General features: G+C 45.4%; 4 protein-coding genes across 6 annotated transcripts in view; 1 reads left to right on the top strand and 3 right to left on the bottom strand.

Moving 5' to 3' along the window:
• Positions 1-2189, bottom strand: part of LOC121541960 (amyloid-beta A4 precursor protein-binding family B member 3-like) — a 42891-nt gene extending 40702 nt beyond the window's left edge. For both annotated transcript variants that reach the window (XM_041851371.2, XM_041851372.2), the window contains exon 1: positions 1990-2189. In XM_041851371.2, the coding sequence (XP_041707305.1) occupies positions 1990-2038 (49 nt within the window). In that variant the 5' untranslated portion in view covers positions 2039-2189. The remainder of the gene's footprint in view (positions 1-1989) is intronic.
• A 1173-nt stretch (positions 2190-3362) lies between these two features.
• LOC121541963 (SLC35A4 upstream open reading frame protein-like) lies at positions 3363-15958 on the top strand. Of its 2 annotated transcripts, none has more exons than XM_041851375.2 (4): positions 3363-3381; positions 11546-11623; positions 14016-14114; positions 14344-15958. In XM_041851375.2, the coding sequence occupies exons 2-4, from the start codon at positions 11609-11611 to the stop codon at positions 14539-14541; spliced, it is 312 nt and encodes a 103-aa protein (XP_041707309.1). In that variant the 5' UTR covers positions 3363-3381; positions 11546-11608; the 3' UTR covers positions 14542-15958. The 2 variants fall into 2 exon arrangements, with proteins under 2 accessions (XP_041707309.1, XP_041707308.1); XM_041851374.2 differs by lacking the exon at positions 3363-3381 and adding an exon at positions 11010-11080.
• LOC121541961 lies at positions 15954-19104 on the bottom strand. The gene is made up of 7 exons (XM_041851373.2): positions 18911-19104; positions 18169-18338; positions 17907-17977; positions 17771-17798; positions 17431-17640; positions 16435-16476; positions 15954-16273 (listed from the first exon to the last, which is right to left on the bottom strand). Exons 1-7 carry the CDS (start codon positions 18985-18987, stop codon positions 16266-16268), a joined length of 606 nt encoding a protein of 201 aa, XP_041707307.1. The 5' UTR covers positions 18988-19104; the 3' UTR covers positions 15954-16265.
• A 3440-nt stretch (positions 19105-22544) lies between these two features.
• LOC121541964 (40S ribosomal protein S14) lies at positions 22545-27196 on the bottom strand. The gene is made up of 5 exons (XM_041851376.1): positions 27104-27196; positions 26056-26206; positions 25701-25862; positions 25342-25418; positions 22545-22654 (listed from the first exon to the last, which is right to left on the bottom strand). The coding sequence occupies exons 2-5, from the start codon at positions 26202-26204 to the stop codon at positions 22587-22589; spliced, it is 456 nt and encodes a 151-aa protein (XP_041707310.1). The 5' UTR covers positions 26205-26206; positions 27104-27196; the 3' UTR covers positions 22545-22586.
• Positions 27197-27631: the final 435 nt, after the last annotated feature.

Raw genomic sequence — 27631 nt, 5'->3', positions numbered from 1 at the left:
AGAGAGAGAGAGAGAGAGAGAGAGAGAGGGTACATCTGGAGGAGAAGGAGGTACATCTGGAGAAGAGAGAGAGAGAGAAAGAGTAATACCAGCGGTGTGTCTGTGCAAGGTCAGAGCTGGGCTCTATCTGCCAGAGGGATTAAGGGCCACAACATCAACATCAATCTGGGATTCAGCTCTGAATCAGGGATCATGATGGCTATAGCTTCCCTGCCAGCCATGCCACGCGCCACTAGGCTGGATGTTGATCTGTAGCCTATGTGCCAACCCAACCCATACATGGCATGACAACGAAAGTCAGATGAAGTTGGTTAAAGCACAAACTGTACAGATATGGGACCAGTTTTATGTTCCACAGGGTTCTATGAGGACTCCATTCTCCACCCTAACCCTCTCCAACACACAGTCACACACACTCATATACGAATCCACACCCGAACTCTCCATCATATAAAATGTATATCCTTGACTCAACAATATACCAGGTTTTTACATTGGATTTACCAGTCAAATAATCCATCACCAAAACCCTTGCCCAGAACAATATGTATACTACACTAACATTAGGCTACTATTGCAGAGCCTATTTTCCAACAAACTGTACCAGTATTGACACTGAGTGACCCTGTTTATCGTGCCCATTATAAGGATGACGCCCTCTCGCTCGCTCCCCACTCTCCCTCTCTCCTGCCCCCTCTTTCGAGGAGAGTTATTTTGGGAGCAATGACATACCCAGTTAAGACAGATGCTTTGTTTGGGAAACATGTGGTGTTTTTTCTTATGAATGAGGGAAATGTTCATAACAAACAAGGTTAAACAACAGAGGGACAAGCCTTCTATAGCCTATTAAGAGGATATTAACAATGCTGTTGCTCACCAATATGTATTGGATTTGATATTTACTTAATCATTACTACAATAACATAACGTAGAATAAATCATTAATTGTAATATCAACGTTTTAGTCATCAAACTCATTATTGACTCTCCATTGACTCCACTGTCCTTTGTGCTTACAACAAAACACTGTGCCTCTACTGGCTACTGTCCTATCCAATACTCTCCATAATATACAAACTGACAGCCGCTCCTTACACCAGGAGGGCAACAGTTACCAAGACAACACCAAGTCACATGGCAACCCACACCGTCACCCAGGTGAACAACACATCCTGTCCTATAAATAACATCTCTGGGCTGGTTTTTGTTTTACTGTGTGTGGGGAGGGTGAGGAACACTCAGTTGAACAGAAAATTTGACTAAACTCACCTAAACAATCGTACAAACACATTCTCCATTTCAAAATGATGGCATGATATTGATGGCATGATATATTTTAATACCACAAAATCTAAGAATTACATGAAGATCGGCGGCAAACAAACGGGTGCACAGAATTTTAACCAACCATCCAGTGAATTCATGTAGGCCCTCAAGGACCACATTGCAAACTGGACTCACTAGACAGACGTTTGGTATTGCAAGGGGAAACTGTAAATTGTCTAGAAAGAGGGACTCTAGAGGGAGAAATTATCCAATAATGTTGTGAGCAAGACCAGCTAGTAATACTGTGATATATGAAACTGCTCAGAAGCAACATACATCACTGATACATATAAGATGCCTCACTGCTAGTGAAATCCCCACCATCACCATTTTTAACATTAATACAAAGCTAAATACAAAACATTCACAGATCCACATGTTCAATGTCTAACAGAGGCACTATAGTTCACTACCTGAACTCTCAACAAACTCACAATCATCTAACTCAATCTTCATAAACCTTCAAACTGTCCATGTATTGCCAAGAATCACTCTTCAGTGTTTGTGGGACAGAATGCCTGGCTGGCCTTAATGAGCTCACTCCTCCTTGACCGGGTGTCTCCTCTTCTCCTCCTCTTCCTCTGAGGAACGAGGGATGAGAGAAAAAAGTCTGGAGGAGTCCAGGACATTGTGTGTTTAAGTGTGTGTGTGTGGCCTACTCACCGTCATAATTGACTATGATGATGGCGAGCATGTAATCCTTCCCCAGCATGGTGAGAGGTGTTCCTTCCGTCCTGGCCCCTGGGTTAGCTGCAATACATTCCAAGCGGCCAGGGACACACTCATATGCCAAGAGGATTAAAATCTTCACTCCACTCTCTATATCTGTCTGTGTCACTCTCTCCCCTCTCTCTCTCTCTCTCTCTCTCTCTCTCTCTCTCTCTCTGTATTGTGCTCAGTGGTGCCTGCAGCTTCTGCCACTCCCCCTCCTCTTTCCCCCCACCCCTTCCTTCTCTCTCTCTCTGTGCCTTAAGGATGGCTGGGCAGGAGGCAAAGAAAAGGTACTTTAAGGATAAGGGCGAAGTGCAGACCAGCAAACAGACACAAAATCATACTTTTCTAGAATATAGAATAAATACATTACTACCGGAACATGGAGGCCAATAAAATGGCAATAATACAGAAACCAAAACAAACACACTTTCTCAAACAGTTCATGCGACTGGTGTAGCCTATATCTAGTGTCTGTAGCGAGGGAGCTCTAATAGGATTTAATTCAATTTGAGATGGGATACACACACCTCTCTGTGTAAATGGGATGTCTCAGGAAGATTAGTGACATAAATCTCTCCCACACAAAGAACCCGCATCTGTCATGGTCTACTGGAAAAATAAATATTTGAGAGGACAACATTGAGAGTGCTTTTTGATAGCAATGCCAGCAACATTTAATTTTTACAGAATACAGGAATGGCTACTGTAAATCTTCACTTTCCTAATGGTTGCATCTCTATGCTAAGGCATTGGGAGAAAGGGTGTTCTATAAACAGCCTCCCTTGACAGCAATTGCTGCAGCTTTTCTAAACCCATCTATTTTCCCTAGATGTAATGTTTTAGTGTAATTAAACTGATGGCTATTAATCTGGCAGTAAAGTGATCATTATCCCAGTCTCCACAAATCAACAGAGCAAAAATTAGGGGCCATGTTCTAGGTTGGCTCAGCAGGGCAATGTAAGGCAGAGAGATTGTATATGTCAGTCTGGCCAGTAGAATCTGATGAATGGATGAATTACATTTATTTTAAACTCCCTAGCTGCATATAGCCTAGCATAAATTGTACTGAGCATGATTATACGGAAAGTGAAAAACATTTATGACTGCCATTGGCACCACATGGTCTATAGTTCCATTCTACATTATTTCTATGGTCCACCTTAATCAGCATCCACCTCTTGAAGGGTCACACTATCCGTCATCGTCCAGCCAGCTTGCGTCATCCTTTTCTAACCTCCACTTGGGTTGCCGTGACAACCACCTCCCAGCTCGCGCGTAGCATGAACCCCTTGATGGCACATGATGAGGAGAGAGCGCGCGCTGCGCGGTCATTCTATGCAGGTGATACAAAGTTTGCCTGACGACAAAACTGAATTATTCCTCTGCTCTATGTTCGCTCAGAGATACTTTTGAGGAGATGGGAAACTCCATTGGAATTGCATTAACGCCATTGTGTACTTGCCCATGCGTCGTCAATGGGCGATTCTGGGACAAGAAGAGCACTCCTTCAAGGAGTGAATTGGAGTGTATTGGGTGCTAGCTCAAAAACCCAACATTAGCATGAATAGAGCACCACAGTATGAGTCATAATACCCATAAAACCTAGGGATCAGACAGCGAAATGGTTCCAATCGTTTTTCCACCATTCTTTTTTCCCATAGGGGATTTTAGAAACACTTAAAATAAGTGCTGTGTTTCGTGTAATTTACCCTGACGTGACATTTTGATAACCTTGTAAATCTCTTTAGGACAAGGTAACTTTTATCAATATATTTCCCTGTATTTACCGCCAACAAATGAAATGCTAATTAGTTGCTAATGTGGCTATCATATTGTAAGCGACCCGCACAGACAGCTGTGTGTTATGTGTTAGGCTAGTAGATGGTTGTGTTGTACCTACCAGTACCCAGTGTTCTGGGGTCCGACATGTCAATCAACCTGCTATCTGCCAATCACGGGAATGCCTGGAATGTTCTGATGCCGGGCATCCTGGCGGTTGGCGGAGTGGCGTGGAGAGGGGTTGGGCAGGGGATGGAGCATTGGAAGTTAAGACCAGGTTTAGCCTTTGTTCTCTCTTTTTTTACGTCTGGGCTTCACAAGAGAAGGTCACGATTGGCTTGTGTATTATCTTTCATTTATTTGGCGTGGGCTACGGCCAAACAGTAGCCTGTATAAAGTTGGTTTAATAAACCGTCCATTCGTAAACTCAATCCTCTGTCTGGACAGTTGTTCTTCTATGATCTAGTCAGGTCATTACATTGGTGTCAGAAGTAAAAACGTTGATAAAAGTTAGCCAGCTAGCTAGCTGACTTCTGTGGCTAGCTACCGTAGGTGAGAACGGGGTTGAAGATGCTTCGAGGGAATCCGAAGTGAAGGTGGAGGTAGGGGACGATTATGGCCAAGGAGGTGCGTGTGCATGGACGTCGGGGGTTCTGGCTGAGGAGATCGCCAGGGCATCGGAGCCCAGAGGCCGCTTGAGGGAGGGCGTTAGAGTGATGGCGGCTGAAGCGGGCATGAGTGCTTCGTCGACTGCGTTTCGCGGGGGATTCTGGTGGGCGGACCGAAGGGGTGACGTCGACGCGGCGGGACGAGGAATCGGGGGCTCAGGATGTAAACAAACATGGCGGCGCCGTTCCCGGCTGCGCCCGTATCTATTAAGACCCCGAAGTATTCCGGTAAGGCGGATTGGGAAGCATTTCATGCTCAGTTTGAACTGTTAGCTCATTGTAGGGGGTGGTCGGATGAAGAAAGGGCACTGCAGTTGGCTTTATGCCTCACGGATGAAGCTCTGGCCTGTTTGATATTGATTAGCCCCGAGGACAGACGTGATTATGTTGCTTTAGTGGGAGCACTGAGGAGGCGCTATGGACAGTGTGTACAGCCCGGGCTACTGCGCTCCGAACTGAGTAATAGACGCAGGCAGCCTGGAGAGCCTCTACGGGTGCTAGCTAATGACATTGAGAGCCTCTCTCAGCGGGCATATGCTCACATGCCCCCTCCGTGCAGAGCGAGCTAGCACGGGACCAGTTCATACAGGCGCTCTCTCCTACGGAGCTGCGCATACAGACCCAGCTGGCTCATCCTGAGTCATTGCAGGTAGCCTTGGAGATGGCTTTAGAGAGGGAGCTGGTGTGGGCTGGGGCTTCAGCTGGGGCTTTGGTGGGGGTGCAGGGAGACAGACCCTCTGTGCGAGCTGGGGGGCAGAGCAGCCCGGAGCCGGAAAAGCCTGCATGGGTGGCTGAAATGACAGAACTCATTCGTGCTGTGACGCTACAGGCGGCACGAAACACATGCCCTGGTCCCAGGGTCTGCTGGGGTTGTGGCCAGCCAGGCCATCTGCGCAGAGATTGCCCCATGTCCCCAGAGCTCAGGGAAACGGCTCGGGGTCCGCATAGACCGGGTAGTGCGGACCCCTGGCTTTCTATCCCAACCACCATCTTCTTCAGGAGGAGCCCACCGGCACAGACGGAGAAGCAAGGCTCCACTTCCCCAGAAGCAGACGTGGGCAAGCGGATGGAGCCTGTTGTTGTGGTGGGCCGGACCTGTGTTGGGGACTTTTGTCATGTCCCTGTCACTGTGGAGGGGGTGCCCTGCTCCGCCCTGGTGGACACTGGGTCCACAGTAACCCCTGGTGAGGCCAGATATTGTGCCAGGTTGGACTCAGTGTGAGCCTACAACTGTGCAGCTCCGCACAGTCACAGGTGAGCTGGCACCCATGAAAGGGAAGGGAATAATGACTCTGACAGTAGGGGGCAGGACTGTGCGTCATCCTGTGTGGGTGGCGGCTGTGCAGGACCCTTGTATCCTGGGGTTGGACTTTCTTAGGAGCACAGGCTGCCAGTTAGACCTAAATAGGGGCACACTGAGCTTCCAGGGAGGGCCGGAGGTCACCATGGCCCCCTAATGTCACATTCACTCAACCCAACAAACCCTTTACTCCAACAGTTAAAGCAGCAGAGACTCATGGCTGCCCCCCTCCCCCACATCTGTGTGTGACTTTTCCCCAGCCCCCCTGTCACCTATGGCGTTGTGTTACATTCCCCAGCTACCTCCATGACACCGCCTCTGTGAGCCCGGGGCCGCGCCCCCAGCCCAGCTACCCCAGATGGGAGGGGAGAGGACACTGTCTGCAGTGAGGGAGATATGGGGGAGGAACTGTGTTGGTCTTGACCCCGAGCAGCAGGAACGGTTGTGGCAGTTGCTGTTTGAATTCAGAGACAGCTTTGCGCTGAGTGAGGAAGAGGTGGGTCAGACTCTTCTGGTGCAGCATGAGATCGACACAGGTGATGCTCGACCTATCAAGATGCGTCCCCGCCGTATCCCGCTGGCACGCCAGGAGGCGGCAGACAAGGCTGTGTTGGAGATGCAGCGGGCAGACTTCATTGAGCCCTCAGACAGCCCCTGGGCGGCGCCAGTCGTCATGGTTCCGAAGAAGGGGGCAAGCTGAGGTTCTGTGCGGACTACAGGCGGCTGAATGAGGTAACCAGGAAGGACTCATACCCCATACCACGTATCGATGAGTCGCTGGACCTGGTTAGGGGTCCTCCTGGTTCTCCTCACTAGACCTCCGCAGTGGCTACTGGCAGGTGCCCCTCTCCCCAGAGGCCAGAGCCAAAACTGCGTTCTCCACTAACAGAGGACACTGGCAGTTCAAGGTCCTGTGCTTTGGCCTGTGCAACGCTCCAGCTACTTTTGAGCGTTTGATGGACAGGGTGCTGGATGGCATCCCCCGACAGCAGTGTCTGGTATACCTCGATGACATCCTGGCCCATGGCAGCTCCTTCCAGTCAGCCCTGGGGGCGCTACGGTGTGTGCTGGAGAGGGTGGCTGCCGCAGGTCTGAAGCTCCACCCCGAGAAGTGCCACTTCATGAGGAGAGAGGTGTCCTTCTTGGGCCACCGAGTGGGGAAGGAGGGGATCAGCACCATGGAGGACAAGGCTTTCACTTGGACAGTGGAGTGTGAGGAGGCGTTCAACACCCTCAAACGTGCACTGATCGAGGCCCCGTGCTCGCCCCCCTGACCTCACATTGCCCTTTATCCTGGACACAGACGCGAGCAATGTGGGCATGGGTGGGGGTGCTGGCCCAGGTGGGGCCAGAGGGGGAGAGAGTGGTGGCGTACTTCAGCAAAACATTTGACAAACATGAGCGCCGCACATTGTGTCACCCGGGCGGGAGCTCTTGGCTGTTGTGGCTTCCGGTCAAACACTTCAAGTACTACCTGGGTGGTCTGCCCTTTACTGTAAGGACTGACCACTCTGCTCTCCAGTGGCTCATGTCTTTCAGAGAGCCAGAGGGGCAGGTGGCACGCTGGTTGGAGGAGCTTCAGCCGTATGACTTCACGGTGGTGCACAGGGCAGGGGCACGCCACTCCAACGCCGACGCCATGTCCCTGCCGGCCCTGTACTGCAGACGGCTGCCGCCACTGTGAACGGAGAGAGGGACGGGAGAGAGAGCTGTGTGCAGAGGAGGGGGTCTGTGCCACAGTGTGTCGGGCGAGCGGGCCTGTCTGCTGTGAGCTGCAGACTGTCGACGTGGCTGAATGGGGGCAGCAGCAGGGACGGGACACAGACCTACAGCCAGTGCTACAGTGGGTAGAGGCGCAGGTGAGGCCACCATGGGAAGAGGTGACAGCACTCTCACTCGCGACCAAAGGGTTGTGGTCAAAGTTTGAGCGACTGCGGCTGGCTGATGGCGTGTTACAGCGGGCATGGAAGGAGTCAGCTACGGGGGAGGAGAGGTGGCAGGTGGTGGTCCCAAAAGCATTGCGGGAGGCTGTGCTCCAGAGTACTCATGGGGGGTGGGGACTGGACACTTTGGGGTCACAAAAACACTGCGCCGCCTCCGTCAGGGCTTTTACTGGGGGGCAGCACAAGAGGGATGTGGAAGACTTTTGCCGCCGCTGTGACAACTGCACAGCGAGAAAGGGCCCCCCAGGCCGCTCCATGCTCAGCTCCAACAGTTCCCAGTGGGGGCTCCCATGGAGAGGGTGGGAGTGGATGTAGTTGGGCCGTTCCCCACCACAGACAGTGGAAACCGCTGGGTGCTCACGGCCATGGACTATTTCACAAAATGGCCCGAGGCCTATGCTCTGCCTGACCAGGAGGCAGAGACCATCGTCGACGCCCTGACAGCGGGGATGTTCAGCAGGTTTGGAGCTGCAGAGTCCATCCACAGCGACCAAGGCAGAAACTTTGAGTCCCGTGTGTTCGCCACCATGTGTGAGAGGCTGGGTATGCACAAGACCCGCACTACTCCTCTCCATCCTCAAAGTGATGGCCTTGTGGAGCGCTTCAACAAAACGCTTGGACAGCAGCTGGCCATCGTCTCTTCCAAACACCAGCGTGACTGGGACAAGCACCTGCCTATGGTCCTCATGGCATGCCGCTCCGCTGTCCAAGACTCCACCTCCTGCACACCTGCCCTCCTCATGCTGGGGAGAGAGATCCGTACTCCCTGCGGACATGGCGTTTGGTCGGCCCCCTGGATAGCCCTCATGTTTCCCCGGGCCGGAGTATGCCCGGAGACTCCAGGACCGCCTGGAGACAGCCCACACCTTCGCCCGAGAGCAGCTGCTGAATGCAGGTGTGAGGCAGAAGAGGAACTATGACGTGCACACCCGGGAAGGCACTTTGTGGCTGGGGAGCTGGTCTGGGTCTACAGCCCGCTAAGGAAAAAAGGCAGATGCCCCAAGTTGGACAGTCACTGGGTGGGACCCTGCAGTGTCCTGGAGAGGGTAGGGGAGGTTGTTTACCGGGTGCAGCTTCCTCCCAGGGGGAGAAAGGTGACACTGCACCGGGACAGGTTAGCCCCATATAGAGGGGCCTCTTCTCCCCAAACCCCAGGAACCCCCACAATTCCCCCTCTCTGGCAATGACATTCTCCAGGCACCCACCCCCAGGTGCCGCAGACAAGGCTCCAGACAGCCCACTCCCCTGTGTCACCGCGTGGTTCCCCAGAGCCACGGACTGTGGCTACCCGTTCCCGCTTCCTTGTCCCCCCATGTCCTTGCTTTCATCCCCTGGTTCCCAGAGGGGCACTATGCGGCCATCACAGCCACGCAGGCAAAGGAGACCTCCGGGTCGCTTCAGAGACTTTGTTTGTTCCTCGGGGACGAGGGACTTTGTGGTGGGGGGCTGTGTAGCGACCCGCACAGACAGCTGTGTGTTATGTGTTAGGCTAGTAGATGGTTGTGTTGTACCTACCAGTACCCAGTGTTCGCGGGGTCCGACATGTCAATCAACCTGCTATCTGCCAATCACGGGAATGCCTGGAATGTTCTGATGCCGGGCATCCTGGCGGTTGGCGGAGTGGCGTGGAGAGGGGTTGGGCAGGGGGATGGAGCATTGGAAGTTAAGACCAGGTTTAGCCTTTGTTCTCTCTCTTTTTACGTCTGGGCTTCACAAGAGAAGGTCACGATTGGCTTGTGTATTATCTTTCATTTATTTGGCGTGGGCTACGGCCAAACAGTAGCCTGTATAAAGTTGGTTTAATAAACCGTCCATTCGTAAACTCAATCCTCTGTCTGGACAGTTGTTCTTCTATGATCTAGTCAGGTCATTACAATATAGAACTACAAATGCCATGAGGATCTGGAGGAGACTGATAAATCGAGGCAAAGGTAAGAATCTCTGGATTAACTATCTAATGTTAGCTAAATGTTGTAATGAATGAATTGGTTACATTTTTTAAAAATGGACAATTCTGTGAAATTGACACAATTCCTGTTAGCAAAGGTGTCAGCTAGCGATGACGTGCAGGAGCTTGCGAGATTTGTAGTTTTGCATGATGTCTACTTTGATGCTAATTAGCATTTTCGAATCTGACAGTAAATAGAGATGAATATATTGATAAAAGTCACCTTGTCCAAGAGAGATTTACATGGTTATCGAAACATCATGGCAGGGGTAAGCCTACACGAAACACAGACCTTTGACCGCTATGTTTTATGGGTACTATGACACCTCCACTGTGGGGCTCTATTTTGTGAACAAGAAGTACAACATTACAAATCTTTTCAGAGATGTGAGATAATCACCTTGTTCTCTGTAATATCGTATAGCTTTGGAATCGTGCCATTACACATTCTTTCGAGGGAAACAGGCAGGTTTCTAGACTCATATGCTGTGTTCAAAACAACTGGGAACTCGGAAATCTCAGACTTCTGACTTCAGGGGGCGGCAGGTAGCTTAGTGGTTCCGAAGCGTTGTGCCAGTAACCGAAAGGTCGCTGGTTCTAATCCCCGAGCCGACTAGGTGAAAAATCTGTCTGTGCCCTTGAGCAAGGCACTTAACCCTAATTGCTCATGTAAGTTGCTCTGGATAAGAGCGTCTGCTAAATTACTAAAATGTAAATGCTTTCAAGACAACTGGGAACTTGAAATAAAACGAGCTCTGACTGAGAAATCTTTTTGAATGGTCATTCAACTCGGAATTCCATGTCGGAAACTCAGTTATCTTTCTAGAGCTCCGACTTTCTGACCTGAAGATCATCAATCCATTTCTCTTGAAAGCACCAATGCCCTGACTTTCGGTGCTTTCAAGACAACTGAGAACTCTGAAAAATATGAGGTCAAATAAGGACGTCAGTGATCTTCAGGTCAGAAAGTCTGAGCTCTAGAAAGAGGCCAGAGTTCCTGAGTTGGATGACTGTTGAAAATATTTTTCCCAGTTGGAGCTCGTTTTTTTCCCAGTTCCTAGTTGTCTTGAAAGCCCTGAAGTCAGAAGTCGGAGATTTCCGAGCTCCCAGTTGTTTTGAACGCTGCATTTGAGAATGGATTGGGTGATAATTGGCTTAGCAACCGCTTGACGCAGCATGACAACTTGAACGCGATTGGTCAACAGTCTGCTAGGTGTGGCGTTATACGTTTCTCCATTCATTGCACAATGGGATTACTATCTCCTCCTTTCTCTTATATCTCTGGTTGGCTACATACTTCATTGATGAGACGAAACTAACGTCAGTGAACGTGGCTTTGCGTTTGGCCGGAGCAAGGAGTTGCGTAGCCAGGCAAATACAAATTTGCCCTCGTTTCAAAAAAGTTTGTCCAACTCCGAAAATTATTAATGGTTTCAAATTAGTTGATTTGTACTAATAATAAAACATGCCGGGCATGTCCTGTTACCTGTGCACATGCTACAGGAATGGCCTCAATGTCATAAAGATAGCTAGATCTAAAACATTGACACATCGTGACAATAATGCAACACCGATGTAGCAAGAAAGCAGAGTAAAAACATTCGGCACTGATTTCAGTCACACGTCTTCCAGAATCACGGCATTCTGATGGGATGTTTTAGTGCCTCTTAGCATGGCAATTCAGAAAGCTTATTGAGGACCTTGATGAATGTGTTTGTTTTTTATGTCCTCGTCTTCTTTCTGCTTGCATTTGGTAATTTCTGTAATTCAGGGCTCATTTGTAAAATAGACCTTGGACTCAGTATGACTCTCTGATAAAATAAAGGTTAAATAAAAATAAAATCAATAACAAAATGCCTTCGAGCAGGAAAGAAAATCGAGCCCAGTCATAAGTCTGTGGCACAGACTGAAGGAGCATTGATTTGAAGACATGGCGGACGACAAGGTTAGTGCCGTAAATTGGGGAGTTAAAATCTGGGCTTTTATTCGCAGTTGTAGCACTTGTTTATTAACGTTAGTTACCTTCAGGTCTGTTCAGTGTAGATACCATGACCGTTATTTTGCTAACGTTATGTTTTTGCGGAGGAGCTGTCACGCTAGCTTGCTAGCTAGCTAGCTAACTAAACATTACATTCGTATCAGCAACCTGACTTACTGGTCCATTAGGCGACTGCTGCCGTTATTATGCTGGGTATGATGTCTGTAAGAATGTAGAATAGAAACACGATACTCTACTCATAAGCCATATTTACTGCCTGTATAATTTCCATGAGCTGTCAAACTGTGCTGTGTACCCTAGTCTAGAGTAATCAATAGTCCATCAAGAAAGTAAAACAGTAACGTTAACTACATTAACACGCATTGCCGAGGGGCGACCAAAACTAGAATAGTCCCAGTAAGCAAAAGGACGTTGAAAATTCGTATTTTCCAGACGTTGAAGTTAGGTTAAATTTAGGTTCTGAATGAAAGGCGAAAATACGTAATTTATATATGTATATGTTTGGATCAAATCTGAACCAAACATGGACATCCATCACAGGAGGCTGCTGAGGGGAGGGATACCATTCCCCTGATTCAGCTCCAGCCATTACCATGAGCCGGTCCTCCCCAGTTGAGTCGCTACCAACCATCTGTGACGTTTATGTTTGGGCCAAATCAAGGTTGGTCCAGACCGACGTCTATGATTGGTTCAGATTTGGTCTGGATCGGACCAAAAATCAATGTTCATGGATGTTGAAATCAAGGCCGGTCAGGACCACACCAAAACTGAATCAAACATAGAGGTCTATGTTTGGGCCAAATCAAGGCTGAGCCAGACCAAATAAAACCTGAACCAAACAGACGTCAAGGCTGGTCCGGACTGCACAAAAAAAAGACGTTTGCATTGGTCCGTGCTTACTGGGGTGTAGCATACCATGCCAGCCTGCAATTTATCCCCAATTTCGATCTTGTCTCATCGCTGCAACTCCCCAACGGGCTCGGGAGGCAAAGGTCGAGTCATGCATCCTCCAGAAACATAACCCGTCAAACCGCGCTTCTTAACACCCGCCGCAGGAAACACATTCACCCGCAACAAGGAGTCGCTACAGCGCGATTAGCCCAAAAAAACTGCTTAACCCAGACGACGCTGGGCCAATTGTGCGCTGCCATGTGTAACTCTCGATCACGAACCGGGGTCTGTAATGACGCCTCTAGCACTGTGATGCAGTGCCTTAGACCGCTGCGCCACTTGGAGCCCCAATGGAATTTTATGAATGCCCATCTATCCATGTGTTAGGCCTACCGTTTGTATAACAGGCAGTTGCATTGGCTTTATTAGTCCTGATTCCTGTGACTAATCAATTTGGCTATTTAAGCTCTGAATATCAGCTCCCAACTTTATCAGGAGTTATGCTGAGCCTATTTGCAAAAAGAGTCAATGTGTTTACACAGCCGAAATGCAGAAATATTTACATTTTTTTGCTATGATCAGCTTATCAAAAATATACGGATACCAACTTTAAACCATGACAATTTAGCCTATGGGGTGAAACTCCTGGACAGCAGTTGTGAGTATCCTGATTGTTAATTCCATATTGTCCATTTTACTTTGACCTGGCCTGTTTTTAGGATATGTTGTTTAACATGGCAGTGCGTTTGTTTATTTGATTGGGCGCCATTTAGGTTAGGCTATTTGATCTGAGAAACCTGCATGATGTAAAAAGTCTCCATCTCATTACATTATCATACATTTTATCTCCAGCCTGTAGGCTACAGAACACACCATACTCTTTCTACCATAGGCTGTATCTGCTACATGATTTATGTTTGATGATTTCTTTGACGGAACGTTGGTGGAGCGCCGCAGCGATGCGTCTCTCCAATGGCACCCTGGAGAGGCGGGCTGGGAATAGACAAGTGAAATATTTTGCGCCCTTGACTTTGACGAAGTGGGCACTGCTTATCACAGGCTGATAAAAGCCCATATGCCACTGGTTGACAGACATTGTCATTGTTTCTCGGCAGAATGATGTGAGTCTTGGTCAGTTTAGCACAGAAAAAGCCGCCCTCGTCGATCTGCCGCCAAAGGCGGCCGCCTAATCCTGCCTAATGGGCGGGCGGGCTGGCCCTGTTTTCTTGTTTTGGGGCACACATTTTGTACCAAAGAATTACTTGATTCTGCTTTATTCTGTCTCTTAATATTGTCATTATAGATTTTTTTCAGTTATCAGTAGGCACTCAGGATATGACCAACCACACATATTTATAGAAGATTCATATATTAACTAAAATCATGTTTGATATGTATCATGCTTTGCTTGCTGTTGATAATTTACCTTTGACGTGTACTACAACAGGACCCCTTGAGACAGCTGAAGGACCTGGCAGAGCTTAAGGACCAGCTAGAGGACATTCAGCGGCGTGTGGAGAAGGAAGTACAGGCTGGGATCCCACAGGTGAGCAGTCAGATGTCTGACACACACATGCAGGCCTCAGGCTCACGCAAACATGACCTCATACAAACCCTCACTTTTCTGTAGTTGTTATAGATCAGGTCTGTTTATGTGCAGATGGAGTACACTTTTTCCATTCATCTTGTCAAACGGTCAGATGGGCCTCAGAAGAACAACCCCATACCTGTTTGTTGTGTGTTTCAAACATGAGGGTGACTTTTTGTTGTTCCAGGGTGGCAGTGTGCTGGCCTCTCCTTTCCTTAAGGGCTTCTTGGCAGGGTATATCGTGTCTAGGCTGCGATCCTCCGCGGTTTTGGGCGTGATCCTTGGGACTTGCACAGGCGTCTTTGCAGCTCAAAACTTTGGAGTGCCCAACATCGAGCAAACCCTGAAAGACTTTTTCAACTCTCTAAAAGGACCCGGCAAATAGCAGCCCTGGTTCTGGGGGAGAAGATGGATCACTGAACCAATAAACCACCCCCTTGCCCCCTCAAAAAGATCAATTGAATTACCCCACTCCAAAGCCTTCAATTTTAGATTGCAAAATGGTACTGAACTCAGAAAAATGATATGTGTGTTTGTGAGGAGAAATGTAGGAAAAACCAACATGGTTGCTTGAATTATGCATCACATCTTTACAATCATCTCTTGCAATGTGTGCAATACTCATGGAGGGACTTATATTTTGTATATTAACTGGAAAGATAACATTGTTCCTTTTATGCAATGGGTTCTTTGTAGGGGGGAGGTTTTATTTTCCTCAGGACAGCTTTCTATTTAGTCTTGCTTGTAGATCAACCATCTAACCTTGTTATTATACCCAAATGATATTTATAACATACTGTAGTACCCATATGTTAAACATGACTATGATAATATTATGTCAATATCTACTAATCTGTCCCTAGCAAGTTCTCTGCCTATGTTCTGACTTTTAGGTCACTGTAAACCCATATTGACCTGCTCCTAGTATACCAGTCTTTAGTGTCTGCTTGATAGTTCTGTACACTGAGTACATCACAATGCAGTCTATATAATGGTACACAGGGACCTCTACAGGGGAACTATCGACCTGCAGTTTGCATCCATGTTGGTCAGGTGGTCCTGGCAGGGGTTCCTGTGATTTAGCAAAGTAAATCCGTATACCAACTGATATAACCCTGGACATCTGGATCAGGCATTGCAATTATATTAATGTCCAGTACTGCCTTCTCAGCCAGGACGTACTACATGGGACAAGTTTCAGATTTACCACAATACTTGTTTACTAGGCCCAATCTTGAGCCATGCACTATTAGATGAATGATATTGTCCTTAGAGAGTGGGTTGTAGTCTCCTAGCTCAGGGGTTTTTCAAACCTCGCTTCTGGGACCCCCAGCCATTCCATGTATTTTAAATATTCCACACCTGGTTCAACTAATCATCAAGCCATTGAATCGGTGAATCAGAATCAGGTGAGTTATTTCAGGGCTACATTTAGAAACTTCTCGGGATCCCCGAGGAGAGGTTTGAAAACCACTGCCATTATCACCAGACTGACAGATGTTGGAGAGCCTAATGGAATGAGATGCGTCACTGTTATTAATGTTCTCAACATTAACATGCAATCTAAAAAACTGTCAGGAACAGTGAAATGAGAAGTCACCAACACCAGAGCATTTATAATTGGTTTTCCTTTTTTTCCCCCATACATGACGTTTGCTATGTCAGGTGATGTATGTTAGTCTGTTCTTGTAGTGACAAAATGGAGTGGTGCATTTTCTTTTGCTTTGGTTTGTACACTTGAAATGGTATGAAACTTCAATTATATGGCAGCCCTTTAAATAAAGTGTTTCATTTCAGTGGCATTTATTTTGACTTTATTTTATTAGCTAGAATGACAGTTACACATCTTGGTTGGCCTAATCTCCGTTTTTTTTAAATGGTTAGCAGTGAGCAGCAGTTAGTACACCTGGCCTTATTATATAAAATATCATAGGTTAATTAAATAGACCCATAGAGAAAATACAACAAAAGAGAACTTGTTAGTTTCCAAATCCCTGTGCTGGATTATTTAACATTTCCACAGAATCAGGGTATTCCGAATGGAAGTGCTTAAATGTAGATATGATGTGTAATGGGACAGTTTTACTGGTCCTCACAGCTCAATGGTTTTTACTCATCTGTAAATAAAGAGAAATGTACATTACCAACAGAATAGCCAGATAGTTCCTTACAGCATACACATGTAGTCAGAAGAAACAAACAAGGCATGTTTTGAAGAAAAGTCAACAATGAATTTCTTCCTATTTTAGTGGAAGAGTCCCTGCCACAGGATACTTACCACTCTGCATCACGTCATGTATGGCCATCACATGATTGAGTGCTGCAAAAGGTAGTAAAAATGGGTATGAATTAGGGCTGTCAAACTATTACAAAATGTAATCAAGTTAATCGCAGGATTTGCTGTGATTAATCGCAAATTCATAATTTGCTTGAATTGAACTGTAATTTAAGATATTTTTATACAAAAAGCATTACAAGAATATTGATTTTGTTCCAAGTAATGGTACGCAAAATCAGGTAAATTGATCAAGCACTTTCTCTAACCTCAATGTGAACTAGTTTTGACATCGCACTGTTGTTTTTTGCTGAATAGATTATGTATTTAGGATGTTTTCAGTGTATTTTAAACGCTTTCAGACAATGCGAATTATCGCATTTAAAACAAATTGTGCCATAACATTACAAAAAGTTAATTTGAGTTAACGGATTAACCCTGACAGCCCTAGTATGAATACTTCATAATCTAAGAGCATTCATCACCATGGATTAATTCACAAAAATCCATGAATATCTATCTATCTAGCCCAAAGAAAGGGAAACTGAGACTGGTCAGGTCAGGTCCAAGGAAAGTCCATGATTCATAAGGGAAGTTAAGGTTGGAATTGTTTGGTTTCATTTCAGTATTTATGATTGGCTGACTTGATCAGCATCATCAGTTGTTAGTGAAAGATTTTCTTGAACAAAAAGGGGAACTAAAATAACTTGTCTCTGCTGCAACTAAAAATAATACACTTGTTCAAGAGATCAAATGGTTAGTTGAAACTTCTAGGGCCAATTTTCTAGACACAGATTAAGATTACACCTGGATTTTTTAAAAAAACTATTCCAATGGAAATTCTCTATTGAGCATGCTTTTTAAGGATTCATCTTTGTCTGGGTAACCAGTCCCTAAAGTAGAGAAGAGTGAAGTGGGTCTTGTGTTTATGGGACCCAACATCTGAGTATAATAAAAAAATATATATATATCTATTTTCAACTTCAAACAGGATCTTACCAGATGTGGCGCCGCACCTAGCTGGTCCATTGGTTAGGGTGCCAGAGAGCTGCTTCCCACTGGCATCCACACACCAGCAGAGGCGTTTGGCGTCCAAGCACTGCTGGGGCAGGTAGTTGCCGCCCTCATCACACTGGGGTCGGAAGGATTCAAGCCCCTCTGGTTTCAACCCTGCTGACTCCAGCTGACACTGGGTGGCAGAGCCTGGTCCTGTGTGGATGAAAGGTGTCTACATGTTATATGATGAGAGAGGAAGTGAGAGAAAGAGGGGGCTGGGGGAGCTTTGAAAGGGGGGTTTACTGGCATGACAGTTGAAATGTCAATGAATAACATTTCATACCTTCCTTTGGCCCCTGGGTAGATGTCCCCTGGAAAGGGAAGTAGAAAGACAGAACTGAGAATAAAGGTATATTCAAGAGACTGTTAAGCACGCTAATCATGGTTTAAACACGTAATTTCCATAGCTGAAGACTGACCTCATCAGCAGACTCATCGGTCAGCAACTGCATGGTGTTCATCGGCACATGCAGCTCCATGGGGACAGCAGCTGTAGACAGAAAGTGAGAAACTTTCTTATAGATTTACAAAGTTTAGCCTACAATAAGATGCAGTATCTTGTGGAGTGTTAGTTCACTCATTTCCTGTTAAAAAGGCCTCAAATAAAGGGTGTAGCTGTGATAGCCATTAGCTAACACTAGAACATTACAGGACCAGGTCCTGAGGGGAGCATAGTCTCACCAGCGTGCCCATGACCCAGCTCCTTCTTCAGGGAGTTGCTCTGTTCCTGCAGGTCTTTAATGTCGTTCTTCTGGCCCAGGATGAAGTAGGCAGTCAGAGCCTGACCAGCAATGAGCAGGCAGGCCAGGAGGGTGAAACCAGCTATCTTGAAGGCCCTCTTGTTTGACCCTCTGTGAAGGAGACAGAATATAAAATGGAGAATATGATGGATGCTTTATTGCTTTGTTATAAGGCTGATGGATGGGACTTTTCGTATAACTCCGCTATTACAGTAAACAATATAAATGTGTACGTGGCAAAAATAAATAAGATTTTAATCAATTACTAGACCGTACTAAATCATGCCTTGTTTATGATGGTAAATTGTTTTCACAACAAAAATGACGTCAGGGGTTGCTGGGCAGACACCCATTTTAAATTTCAGGAATTAATCTAGATTCTAAATCACATTAAAACGATGCTAAAATCTATCAGCATATATATAGACAACATTTATGTAATCACAGATTAAAACTAATACTGCTAAAAAATTATTTATATCTAGATGGGCGTTTAGCCAGCGTTGTGGTGATGGTAATGCTTAGTCTGGCTAATAAAAAGTACTTTTTGTCAGTTTGATCATTGTTTCCTTTCCCCCGGGAAGAATAAAATAAACAAAATGGCCCATTTGAAATGACCCTGTAAATGTTATACAATTATAATAAAAACATTGACAAGAGAAAAAGTATGTAATATTCCTTACCCTGATGTAGTTCCTACATTAATTGCAGTCTGCTCGCTGGGAGCTGTGATGAGGCGCTCTCTCTGTGGCTCAGACATCCTGCGGCAGTCTCTCTGTTACAACCTTTTAAATTGGTTTTCAATTTGAAATGGCTCACCCAAAACAAGACACAGTTTATAATCTGTCCGAGGAGAAGGGAAAGTAAGATTGGTCAAATTCAAGGAAAGTCCCTGATTCATAAGGGAAGTTCAGGTTGGACATGTTTGGTTTCATTAAAGTATTTCTGATTGGCTGACTTGATCAGCATCATCAGTTGTTGGTGGCATATTTTCTTGAACACAAAGGGGAAATACAATAATTTAGGTGTCTGCAGCGACTAACCCAGAGGAAGAAGCGACGCGAGGGATAACTGTGACCAGAACCTCTCTTCTCCAGTAGGAGGCCTTTTTTTTCTTCGATTTATTCGCTCACCAAGCAAGTAGTTTTTGCATGGAGGTCAATAAGACTGTCGAATTTGGTTAACAAAAAAAATAACTACTTATTTGTTACGTGTGTCTTATTTGATCGAATATAAGTTTCTTAATGCTAAGGTTGTCATGAGTGTACTGCTATGAGTAGGAGACGTGACATCACGGCAATTTTGAGAAAAACACTATTAGTTCTGTTGTTCACACGCGTATTTACCTTCTCTAGAACGATCCAATCTGATTTTGCCTCCCGAATGCCTTCCATTTTTAAAACATTTATTTTCATTGTCAGAGTGGCCACTTAAGTATCTGGTCAATATAATGGACAATCTGTGATTAACCGAAAACAATGGATTTGTTCAATAGATCAAATGGTTAGTTGGAATTTCTAGGGCAGGTTTCCCAGACAGATTAATCCTGGACTAAAAACTATTTAAATTGAGATTCTCCATTGAGTATGCTTTTTAAGGATAAATCTGTGTCTGGGAAACCAGCTCCTTAACTAGAGAAAAGTGAAGTAGGTTTTGTGTTAATGGGACCTAACATTTGAGTAAATTACAATCCCTCAATGTGTACCGTTTAGGTATGGATTTACTATTCTTGTCTGGTTTAGGGGTATATTTCTTGTGTACATATTGCTGTATTTGTTGTTAATGTGTCCATTGTTTTTACTATGTGCTGCAAAATGAATTGCACCTCAGGGATAATAGACTCTGGCAGTGGTATTCCCCTAGTAGTGTCACACTTAGAAATCTCCCAAAGATAATTTCTAGTAATTTACTTGAAAATATGCACCACGCTTAATTATTTGGAACCAATGATTAGTACATTGGACGAAAGGTCAAAAAGATGGCCAATGAAGGATAATAACCCAATCGAGTTACGCTACAAAGCAGTTACAAAGGTCGCGTTCCCCTGCTCAGACATTGCATGCATCAACTAATGGTTGCGTACCACATATTCGACGTGACAGATTGCTGTAACATGTATAGTGAACAAAAATATAAACACAACATGCTACAAATAGTTCATATAAGGAAATCAGTCAATTGAAATAAATTCATTAGGCCCTAATCTATGGATTTTATATGCCCTCCCCACCCTGGCTGGGGAGCAAGGCCCAACCAATCAGAATGAGTTTTTCACCACAAAAGGGCTTTATTACAGACATAAATACTCCAGTTTCATCAGCTGTCTGGGTGGCTGGCCACAGACGATTCCGCAGGTGAAGAAGCCGGATGTGGAGGTCCTGGGCTGGCATGGTTACACGTTGTCTGCGGTTGTGAGGCCGGTTGGACGTACTGTCAAATTCTCTAAAACGGAGGTGGCTTATGGTTGAGAAATGAACATTAAATTCTCTGGCAACAGCTCTGATGGACATTCCTTCAGTCAGCATGCCAATTGCACGCTCTCTAAAAACTTGACATCTGTGGCATTGTGCTGTGAGACAAAACTGCACATTTAAGAGTGGCCTTTTGTCCCCAGCACAAGGTGCACCTGTGTAATGACCATGCTGTTTGATATGCCACACCTGTCAGGTGGATGGATTATATTGGCAAAGGAGAAATTCTCACTAACAGGGATGTAAACAAATTTGTGCACAACATTTTAGAGAAATAAGCTTTTTGTGCGTATGGAACATTTTGGGGATATTTTACTTCAACTCATTAAACATGGGACCAACACTTTACATGTTGCGTTTATATTTTTGTTCAGTATAGTTAGCCGGTACGTTAAATACCTATCCAGGCGTTGTAAGATCTGGCATGCGTCAGCAATGCCTGGGCAGAGAAACATGAAAAAGATCATCATAAATTGGGCTGCCTGTGTAAACTCAAGGGCGGCAGGTAGCCTAGCGCAGGGTTTCTGCCCTAGCACTCCCCATTCTCGGTACCCCTGTATATAGCCTTGCTATTGTTATTTAACTGCTGCTCTTTAATTATTTGTTACTTTTATTTCATTTTTTTTGTATTCTTTCTTAAAACTGCATTGTTGGTTAAGGGCTTGTAAGTAAGCATTTCACTGTAAGGTCTACACCTGTTGAATTCGGCGCATGTGACAAATAAAACGTGATTTGATGCAAATAATCAAAGCTTGATGAGTTGGTTATTTGAATCAGCTGTGTAGTGCTAGGGCAAAAACCGAAACATGCACCCAGGGGGGCCCCAGGACTGAGTTTGGGAAACCCGGTTAAGAGCATTGGGCCAGTAACTGATAGGTCGCTGGTTAAAATCCCCAAGCCAACAAGGAAGAAAAATCTGCCGTTCTGCCCTTGGCGCGGACGTCGATTAAGGGGTTGGGTTAAATGCTGTAGACACATTTTGGTTGAATGCATTCCGTTGACTAGGTTATCCCCCTTTCCTGATAGACATCCTGGTTCTCCCAGACGGATTAAGAGTATGTAGTACAACCAGAAATGTTTGTCACTAGAGTAATATTACAGGCTACAGGCCTCCGGTAGCTCAGTTGGTAGAGCATGGCGCTTGCAACGCCAGGGTTGTGGGTGCGATTCCCACGGGGGGCCAGTATGAAAAATTTATGCACTCTTAACTATACGTCGCTCTGGATAAGAGCGTCTGCTAAATGACTAAAATGTAAATTACATTTTGTTCTTATGTAAATAATTATCTATAAAATGGGAAGTTTGTTAATTTAAAAGGCTTGGATTGGGGTATTGAGGCACGTTTTGAATGGTCCAACAAATCGACTTCCGGCAGTATGGATTAACTGGAATAAAGCAAAGCTTTGGCAAAACAATGCAGTGGCTCAGCAAGATTTTATTTCACCATCAAATCATTTCTGGGTACCTAAGTACCTTGTGATTATTTAATAAAAATTGTCCAAAAAAATGTCTCTTAGCAAAGAGCAATTTCTCAAGCAAGAATCTCGCTAAGACTGTCAGAGTGGAAAACTGAAAACTAACCATTAGTGGCTGAGGTTTGGAACTCTTTGGTCTATTAACCGATGTATCACCTGGTGATGTCCCCAGGCAGGCCAAAACCCCATCCCACCAAAACAGGCTGAAATTTCAGGCACTTTTCAGAAAAGCTTGTACACTAAAAGGGCATGACCCTAATTTCCACAATATTATTCCATCCTCAGTGTGGAAATAAATATATATATATTTTTCTTCCTAGAAAGACTTGCAACAAATAGAAAACACACTGAAGAACCAGACAAAAGCAGCGTTTGGAATTAACCTTTTATTGAGTGAAAAACTCAAAGCACATTTACAGACGACGCCCACGACGACCTCCCTTTCTGCGGGTGCTGTCTGATGGAATAGGGGTGACATCCTCTGCAAGGAGAAAGCGAGCATTGGTCTTCATATGCATAACAGACTTGTACATCGAATCCCTGATTCATTGACATCCTCATTTTTAAATGTTTAATGAATATTGTCTGAAGGGCATTGAACAGACGCATACACTTGGCCGACATGAGACAGAGCGACTCGCTAACTTCAAGTAACGCTGAATAAGAGCGTCTGCTATATGACTAAAAGTTGTACAAATGACATGGTTGTGACATAAGCATGCGAGTGCATGCATGTAAATTACACAACCTTGTTCAAGAGACTCCAACAAAACAGGCCACTAGAATAGTTGAATTGTTTCACATGTACCGTATTTTCCGCACTATAAGGCGCACCGGATTATAAGGCGCACCTTCAATGAATGGCCTATTTTAGAACTGTTTTCATATATAGGGCGCACCGGATTATAAGGCGCATAGAATAGAAGATACTGTAGTCAAACGAATTGACTGGGGTTGCGTTATGCATCCACTAGATGGAGCTGTGCTAAAAGGAATGTCAACAAAACAGTCAGATAAAGTCAAACTTTATTAAGCGTTCTGACAACTCCGTTCACTCCCATGGTAATGTTGTTCAAACGTTAATGTGCATATTAACAATATCTCCCAGCCTTGCTCACTCTTCTCCCAAACGTGGAGGGGAACCTTTCCCTGATTCAGTAAACACGTAGTAAAAGAAACAGTCTGATACCACTAAATCAAACGTTAGTGCATAACTCAACATTGTTCAGTTACATATAACACGTAAAGCTCACTTTTTCAGTTCATTCCCCATCCACGAACCCCTCGAATTCTTCTTCTTCAGTGTCCGAATTGAACAGTTGGGCGACTACGGCATCCAACCTGCCCGGCTCCCTCTCGTCATTATCCGAGTCAGTGTCGCTGCTGTTGCCTGGCAGTTCAGATATTATTCCTGCCTTCGTGAAAGCTTTGACCACAGTTGAGACCGATATATCAGCCCAGGCATCCACGATCCATTGGCAGATAGTGGCGTAAGTCGCCCGGCGCTGTCTCCCCGTCTTGGTGAACGTGTGTTCGCCTTCTGTCATCCACTGCTCCCACTTAGCTCGCAGTCTAGCTTTGAACGCCCTGTTGACACCAATATCTAGCGGCTGGAGTTCTTTAGTTAATCCACCCGGAATGACGGCAAGCTCCGAATTAGTTTGCTTCACTTGTTTTTTGACAGCATCGGTGATATGGGCGCGCATTGAGTCGTAGATCAATAGGGACGGAGCTGTGTGGAAAAAGCCACCCGGTCTCTTGACGTAAATTTCTCTCAGCCACTCACTCATCTTTTCCTCATCCATCCATCCCTTCGGGCTAGCTTTGATGACGACGCCGGCTGGAAAGTTATCTTTTGGCAAGGTCTTCCTCTTGAAAATAATCATGGGTGGAAGTTTCTGGCCATTAGCCTGGCAGGCGAGAACTACAGTGAAGGATGACTTCTCATTCCCTGTGGTACGTACAGACACCGTACTGGTCCCCGTTTTCTCCACAGTGCGGTTCACGGGAATATCAAAGGTGAGTGGAACCTCGTCCATGTTGGTGATGTGCTCTGGCCGGATCTTCTTTTCAGTGATCTTATTTTTGCAGTATGCGCGGAAAGTGACCAGCTTTTCTTGGTAATCTTTTGGCAGTTGCTGCGAGACGGTAGTTCGTGTGCGGATGGAGAGATTACGTCTTTTCATAAAACGAAAGCACCAAGAAGGACCGCCTCGAAATTCATCGATTGTCATGTCCCGTGCTAGCGCTGTTGCCTTCATTCGAATAGTGACTGTAGAGACGCTTCTACTTGCTGCTCTCTGTTCAACAACCCACTGTTCGAGTTTGTCCTCTAACTGTGGCCATCTCGCTTTGTTCCCTGGAAACTCTGTTTAGTCTTCTTTACTTGGCGCAGGTCATCTTCTTGCTTCCTCCATTTCCGTACCATTGATTCATTAATGTTGAATTCTCTCGCTGCTGCTCTATTCCCATATTCTACTGCATGACCGACAGCCTTGAGCTTGAACTCTGCGTCGTAAGCGTGTCTCTTGAAAGGTGCCATTTTGGGGTCTTTATACACACACAAGTGGTGTGGGACTGTGAGTAAGCACAATACCGGTGTGTACTGGCTACCGTAATGCTGCAAGTGGTGCGGCTTTGTAGTTTACCAGTCGTACTGAAACATTTCATTATTATTAAATTGTTTTTATTGGTTTTTCATACTGAAACATTTTTGACAGAGCACCTTGAGCGCCGTGTACAACCAGTATGGATCAACCAATTAACCAATTGATCCATACATAAGGCGCTCCGGATTATAAGGCGCACTGTCGTTTTTTGAGAAAATGAAAGGCTTTTAAGTGCGCCTTATAGTGCGGAAAATACGGTAGTATTCAAAGACCAGTAGAAAAAGCATTTCCCAACTGAAACATCTATATCCTCTGGAAAACATCATACAACCAGTACATTTCACCCTTGATGCATGAAATATGCAGACACACGGTAGTGTTTCCCAACCCTCTCCTTGATTAGTTGACTCAGCCACGTCCGTCAGTGCAGGGGCTTTAACTAACATGTGGACGGGACAATCCATTGGTACAAGGAGAGGGTTGGGAAACATTGGTATATCAAATAAATGATCTAATTTAGAACAGATTCTCCTGACAGGGCGGCTGAGCTAAAGCTTACCGATGCGTCCGATTTTCATGCCAGAACGAGCCAGGGCACGGAGAGCAGACTGTGCTCCTGGTCCAGGGGTCTTGGTTCTGAAATGCAAACGTTCACACTGTTGCACAAAAGACAAATCTAATGCATAGCCGACTATTGACAAATCCAGTTGCACAACTCAGAAGACTAAGCAAAATAGAGACTGCGCTTCTAAATTCATCTGTCCATTTACAGCGGTAACAAGAGTAGTCGTCAAAAGGACACAATGTGCCCTACCAAAACGATTTAGCTGCATCAAGCACTGTGCAACAAGGATGTACAAAAGACGAGGTCTGACGGAGCAACAAGCGCTTCAGTGAACAGAGGGAGGGATTCATTACCTGTTGCCGCCAGTGGCCCTCAGCTTGATGTGCAGGGCAGTGATTCCCAACTCCTTGCACCTCTGTGCCACATCCTGTGCGGCCAACATGGCGGCGTAGGGGGAGGACTCGTCTCTGTCGGCCTTCACCTTCATACCACCAGTCACACGGCAGATAGTTTCCCTGGAAGGTGCAGGGACATGTTTAGGGCAAAGCGTTTCAAACCAAAGCTGAACAACACTGCACAGACAATAATGTGATGGACATCGATTGCTGTAAGAAACATGCAGGTTGATTGAAAATGTATTCGGTCACTAGACAGATTTAATATTTTCCAAAGCCGAGCATGCACCGTTCTAATGCCTTCAGTACTTACTTGCCGGAGAGGTCAGTGACATGAACGAAGGTGTCATTGAAGGATGCAAAGATGTGGCAGACTCCAAAGACATTCTCGCCTTCGGCAACCTGAGGTCCCAGGGCAATGACCTGTTCTTCCTTCTTTTCCTTACCCTTGCGAGGTGCCATAGCTGCAAAGGAAAGCACGTTTGTCAGCATTTAGTTTAAGCATCAGTTACCAATCCTGGAATTAGCATCCAAGCAAGATCCCGGATTGAGGCCTGGCAGGTGGAGAGAGTAACGTTTCCATATCTAGCGAACTGGCTACATCCTGACTCCTGGTAGGGGATGGATAAATAACTTCACCACAAGATGCTTTTGAATTGCTGTATTTGAAGTGTCACTCACTAGTTATGTGCACAATGAGAACACTTGGCAAAATGTCAACCATTACCTTAACTGACCAGTAACTACTAGTTAACGTTATTTACAAGCATCACATGGCAACACACGCCAGTGGAGTGGCCTTAACCTTAGCTACCTTATTAGCTACCAGACACCAGAATGTATAAAACGACAATATTTCCATACGAACCCATGTGTGCTTGTCACAACAATATAAAGACTAAAAACTACAGTAGCCCCATAGTCTACCTGGCTAGCACGGTACAACCACGGCGACAGCAAGCTAGTTACATTAACTAACTAGCTAAGGTTACAGTTGGCATGAGCAAGCTACACTCCACATGACACTCCGGTACAATTAAAAGGCATAGATACCACTTCCCAGCAGCAAAGATGCACACGGGTGAAGACATTGTGGACAATATGGCTGTAATAACTAGTTCTACATGAATACCACTCAATGTGCTCCAGCAAGCGACATTCTCAGGCCTTGCGATGATGAAAATCGCTTTTTCCAGCCTACACTAAAGTAGTATAATCCACAAACTTCAAGACCTATTTTCGGACAAATCGCACATTTTCCTTAGCTATAAACGTTTAGTTTATCGATTACAAAGACAAGGGCCAATATATACTTTAAGGGAATGAGGATTCATTTGGATAACAATTCTGCGATAATTTACCTGTGTGTGTCTCTAGTAAAGCCGAAACAGGAAAGGAAAGAACTTTCGCAACCGGGTTCAAAGTTCAATCTTTTTTTCCCCCGGAAGTGGATCTCGCTCTTTACTGCCTCCAAGCGGTTTGTATGTGCACAGCACGCAATCAGGTTGGAAAGGGCCGGCCTTTTTTTTTTTTTTACAGGTACACAGCATCATTTACACATAATTTTCAATTTGTGAAATTCTGCTATTTCAACCCCCCCAAAAAAAAATATATATATATATATAATTTATGCTATTTCGTCCTGTCATATACTATGCCAAATTATACAATTTGTTTCACTACATTAAAGAAGAGTCCAGGTATTGGACCTACATATTTGTTTATGGAAAATAATAAACATGTTAGATCTCACACCTAATTCATGTATTCCTTATCTTACTTATTCCTGCAATGTATTTAGAAGATTCTGGATCAAAGCGCGCATGTTTTTCAAAGGGTTTACTGTTTTTGTGGATAATAATGATGACCCATTGCCTTTTTCGTCTTTA

Source organism: Coregonus clupeaformis, unplaced genomic scaffold (assembly GCF_020615455.1).
Source record: "Coregonus clupeaformis isolate EN_2021a unplaced genomic scaffold, ASM2061545v1 scaf0199, whole genome shotgun sequence".
Classification (NCBI taxonomy): domain Eukaryota; kingdom Metazoa; phylum Chordata; class Actinopteri; order Salmoniformes; family Salmonidae; genus Coregonus; species Coregonus clupeaformis.
The sequence above is the reverse complement of the archived record's forward strand: the minus strand, read 5'-3'. Positions and strand labels throughout refer to the sequence as shown.

Bases quoted from the DNA above. Each gene is read 5' to 3' on its own strand.
- LOC121541963 (XM_041851375.2), top strand. The intron at 14,115-14,343 runs GTGAGCAGTCAG...TTGTTGTTCCAG, and splicing joins TACAGGCTGGGATCCCACAG to GGTGGCAGTGTGCTGGCCTC.
- LOC121541961 (XM_041851373.2), bottom strand. From the start codon at position 18,987: ATGTCTGAGCCACAGAGAGAGCGCCTCATCACAGCTCCCAGCGAGCAG. The intron at 17,641-17,770 runs GTATGAAATGTT...TCATCCACACAG, and splicing joins TACCCAGGGGCCAAAGGAAG to GACCAGGCTCTGCCACCCAG. The intron at 16,477-17,430 runs GTAAGATCCTGT...TACCTTTTGCAG, and splicing joins TAGGTGCGGCGCCACATCTG to CACTCAATCATGTGATGGCC.
- LOC121541964 (XM_041851376.1), bottom strand. From the start codon at position 26,204: ATGGCACCTCGCAAGGGTAAGGAAAAGAAGGAAGAACAGGTCATTGCC. The intron at 25,863-26,055 runs GTAAGTACTGAA...TGCACCTTCCAG, and splicing joins GTCACTGACCTCTCCGGCAA to GGAAACTATCTGCCGTGTGA. The intron at 22,655-25,341 runs GTAAGCTTTAGC...TTCTCCTTGCAG, and splicing joins CATGAAAATCGGACGCATCG to AGGATGTCACCCCTATTCCA.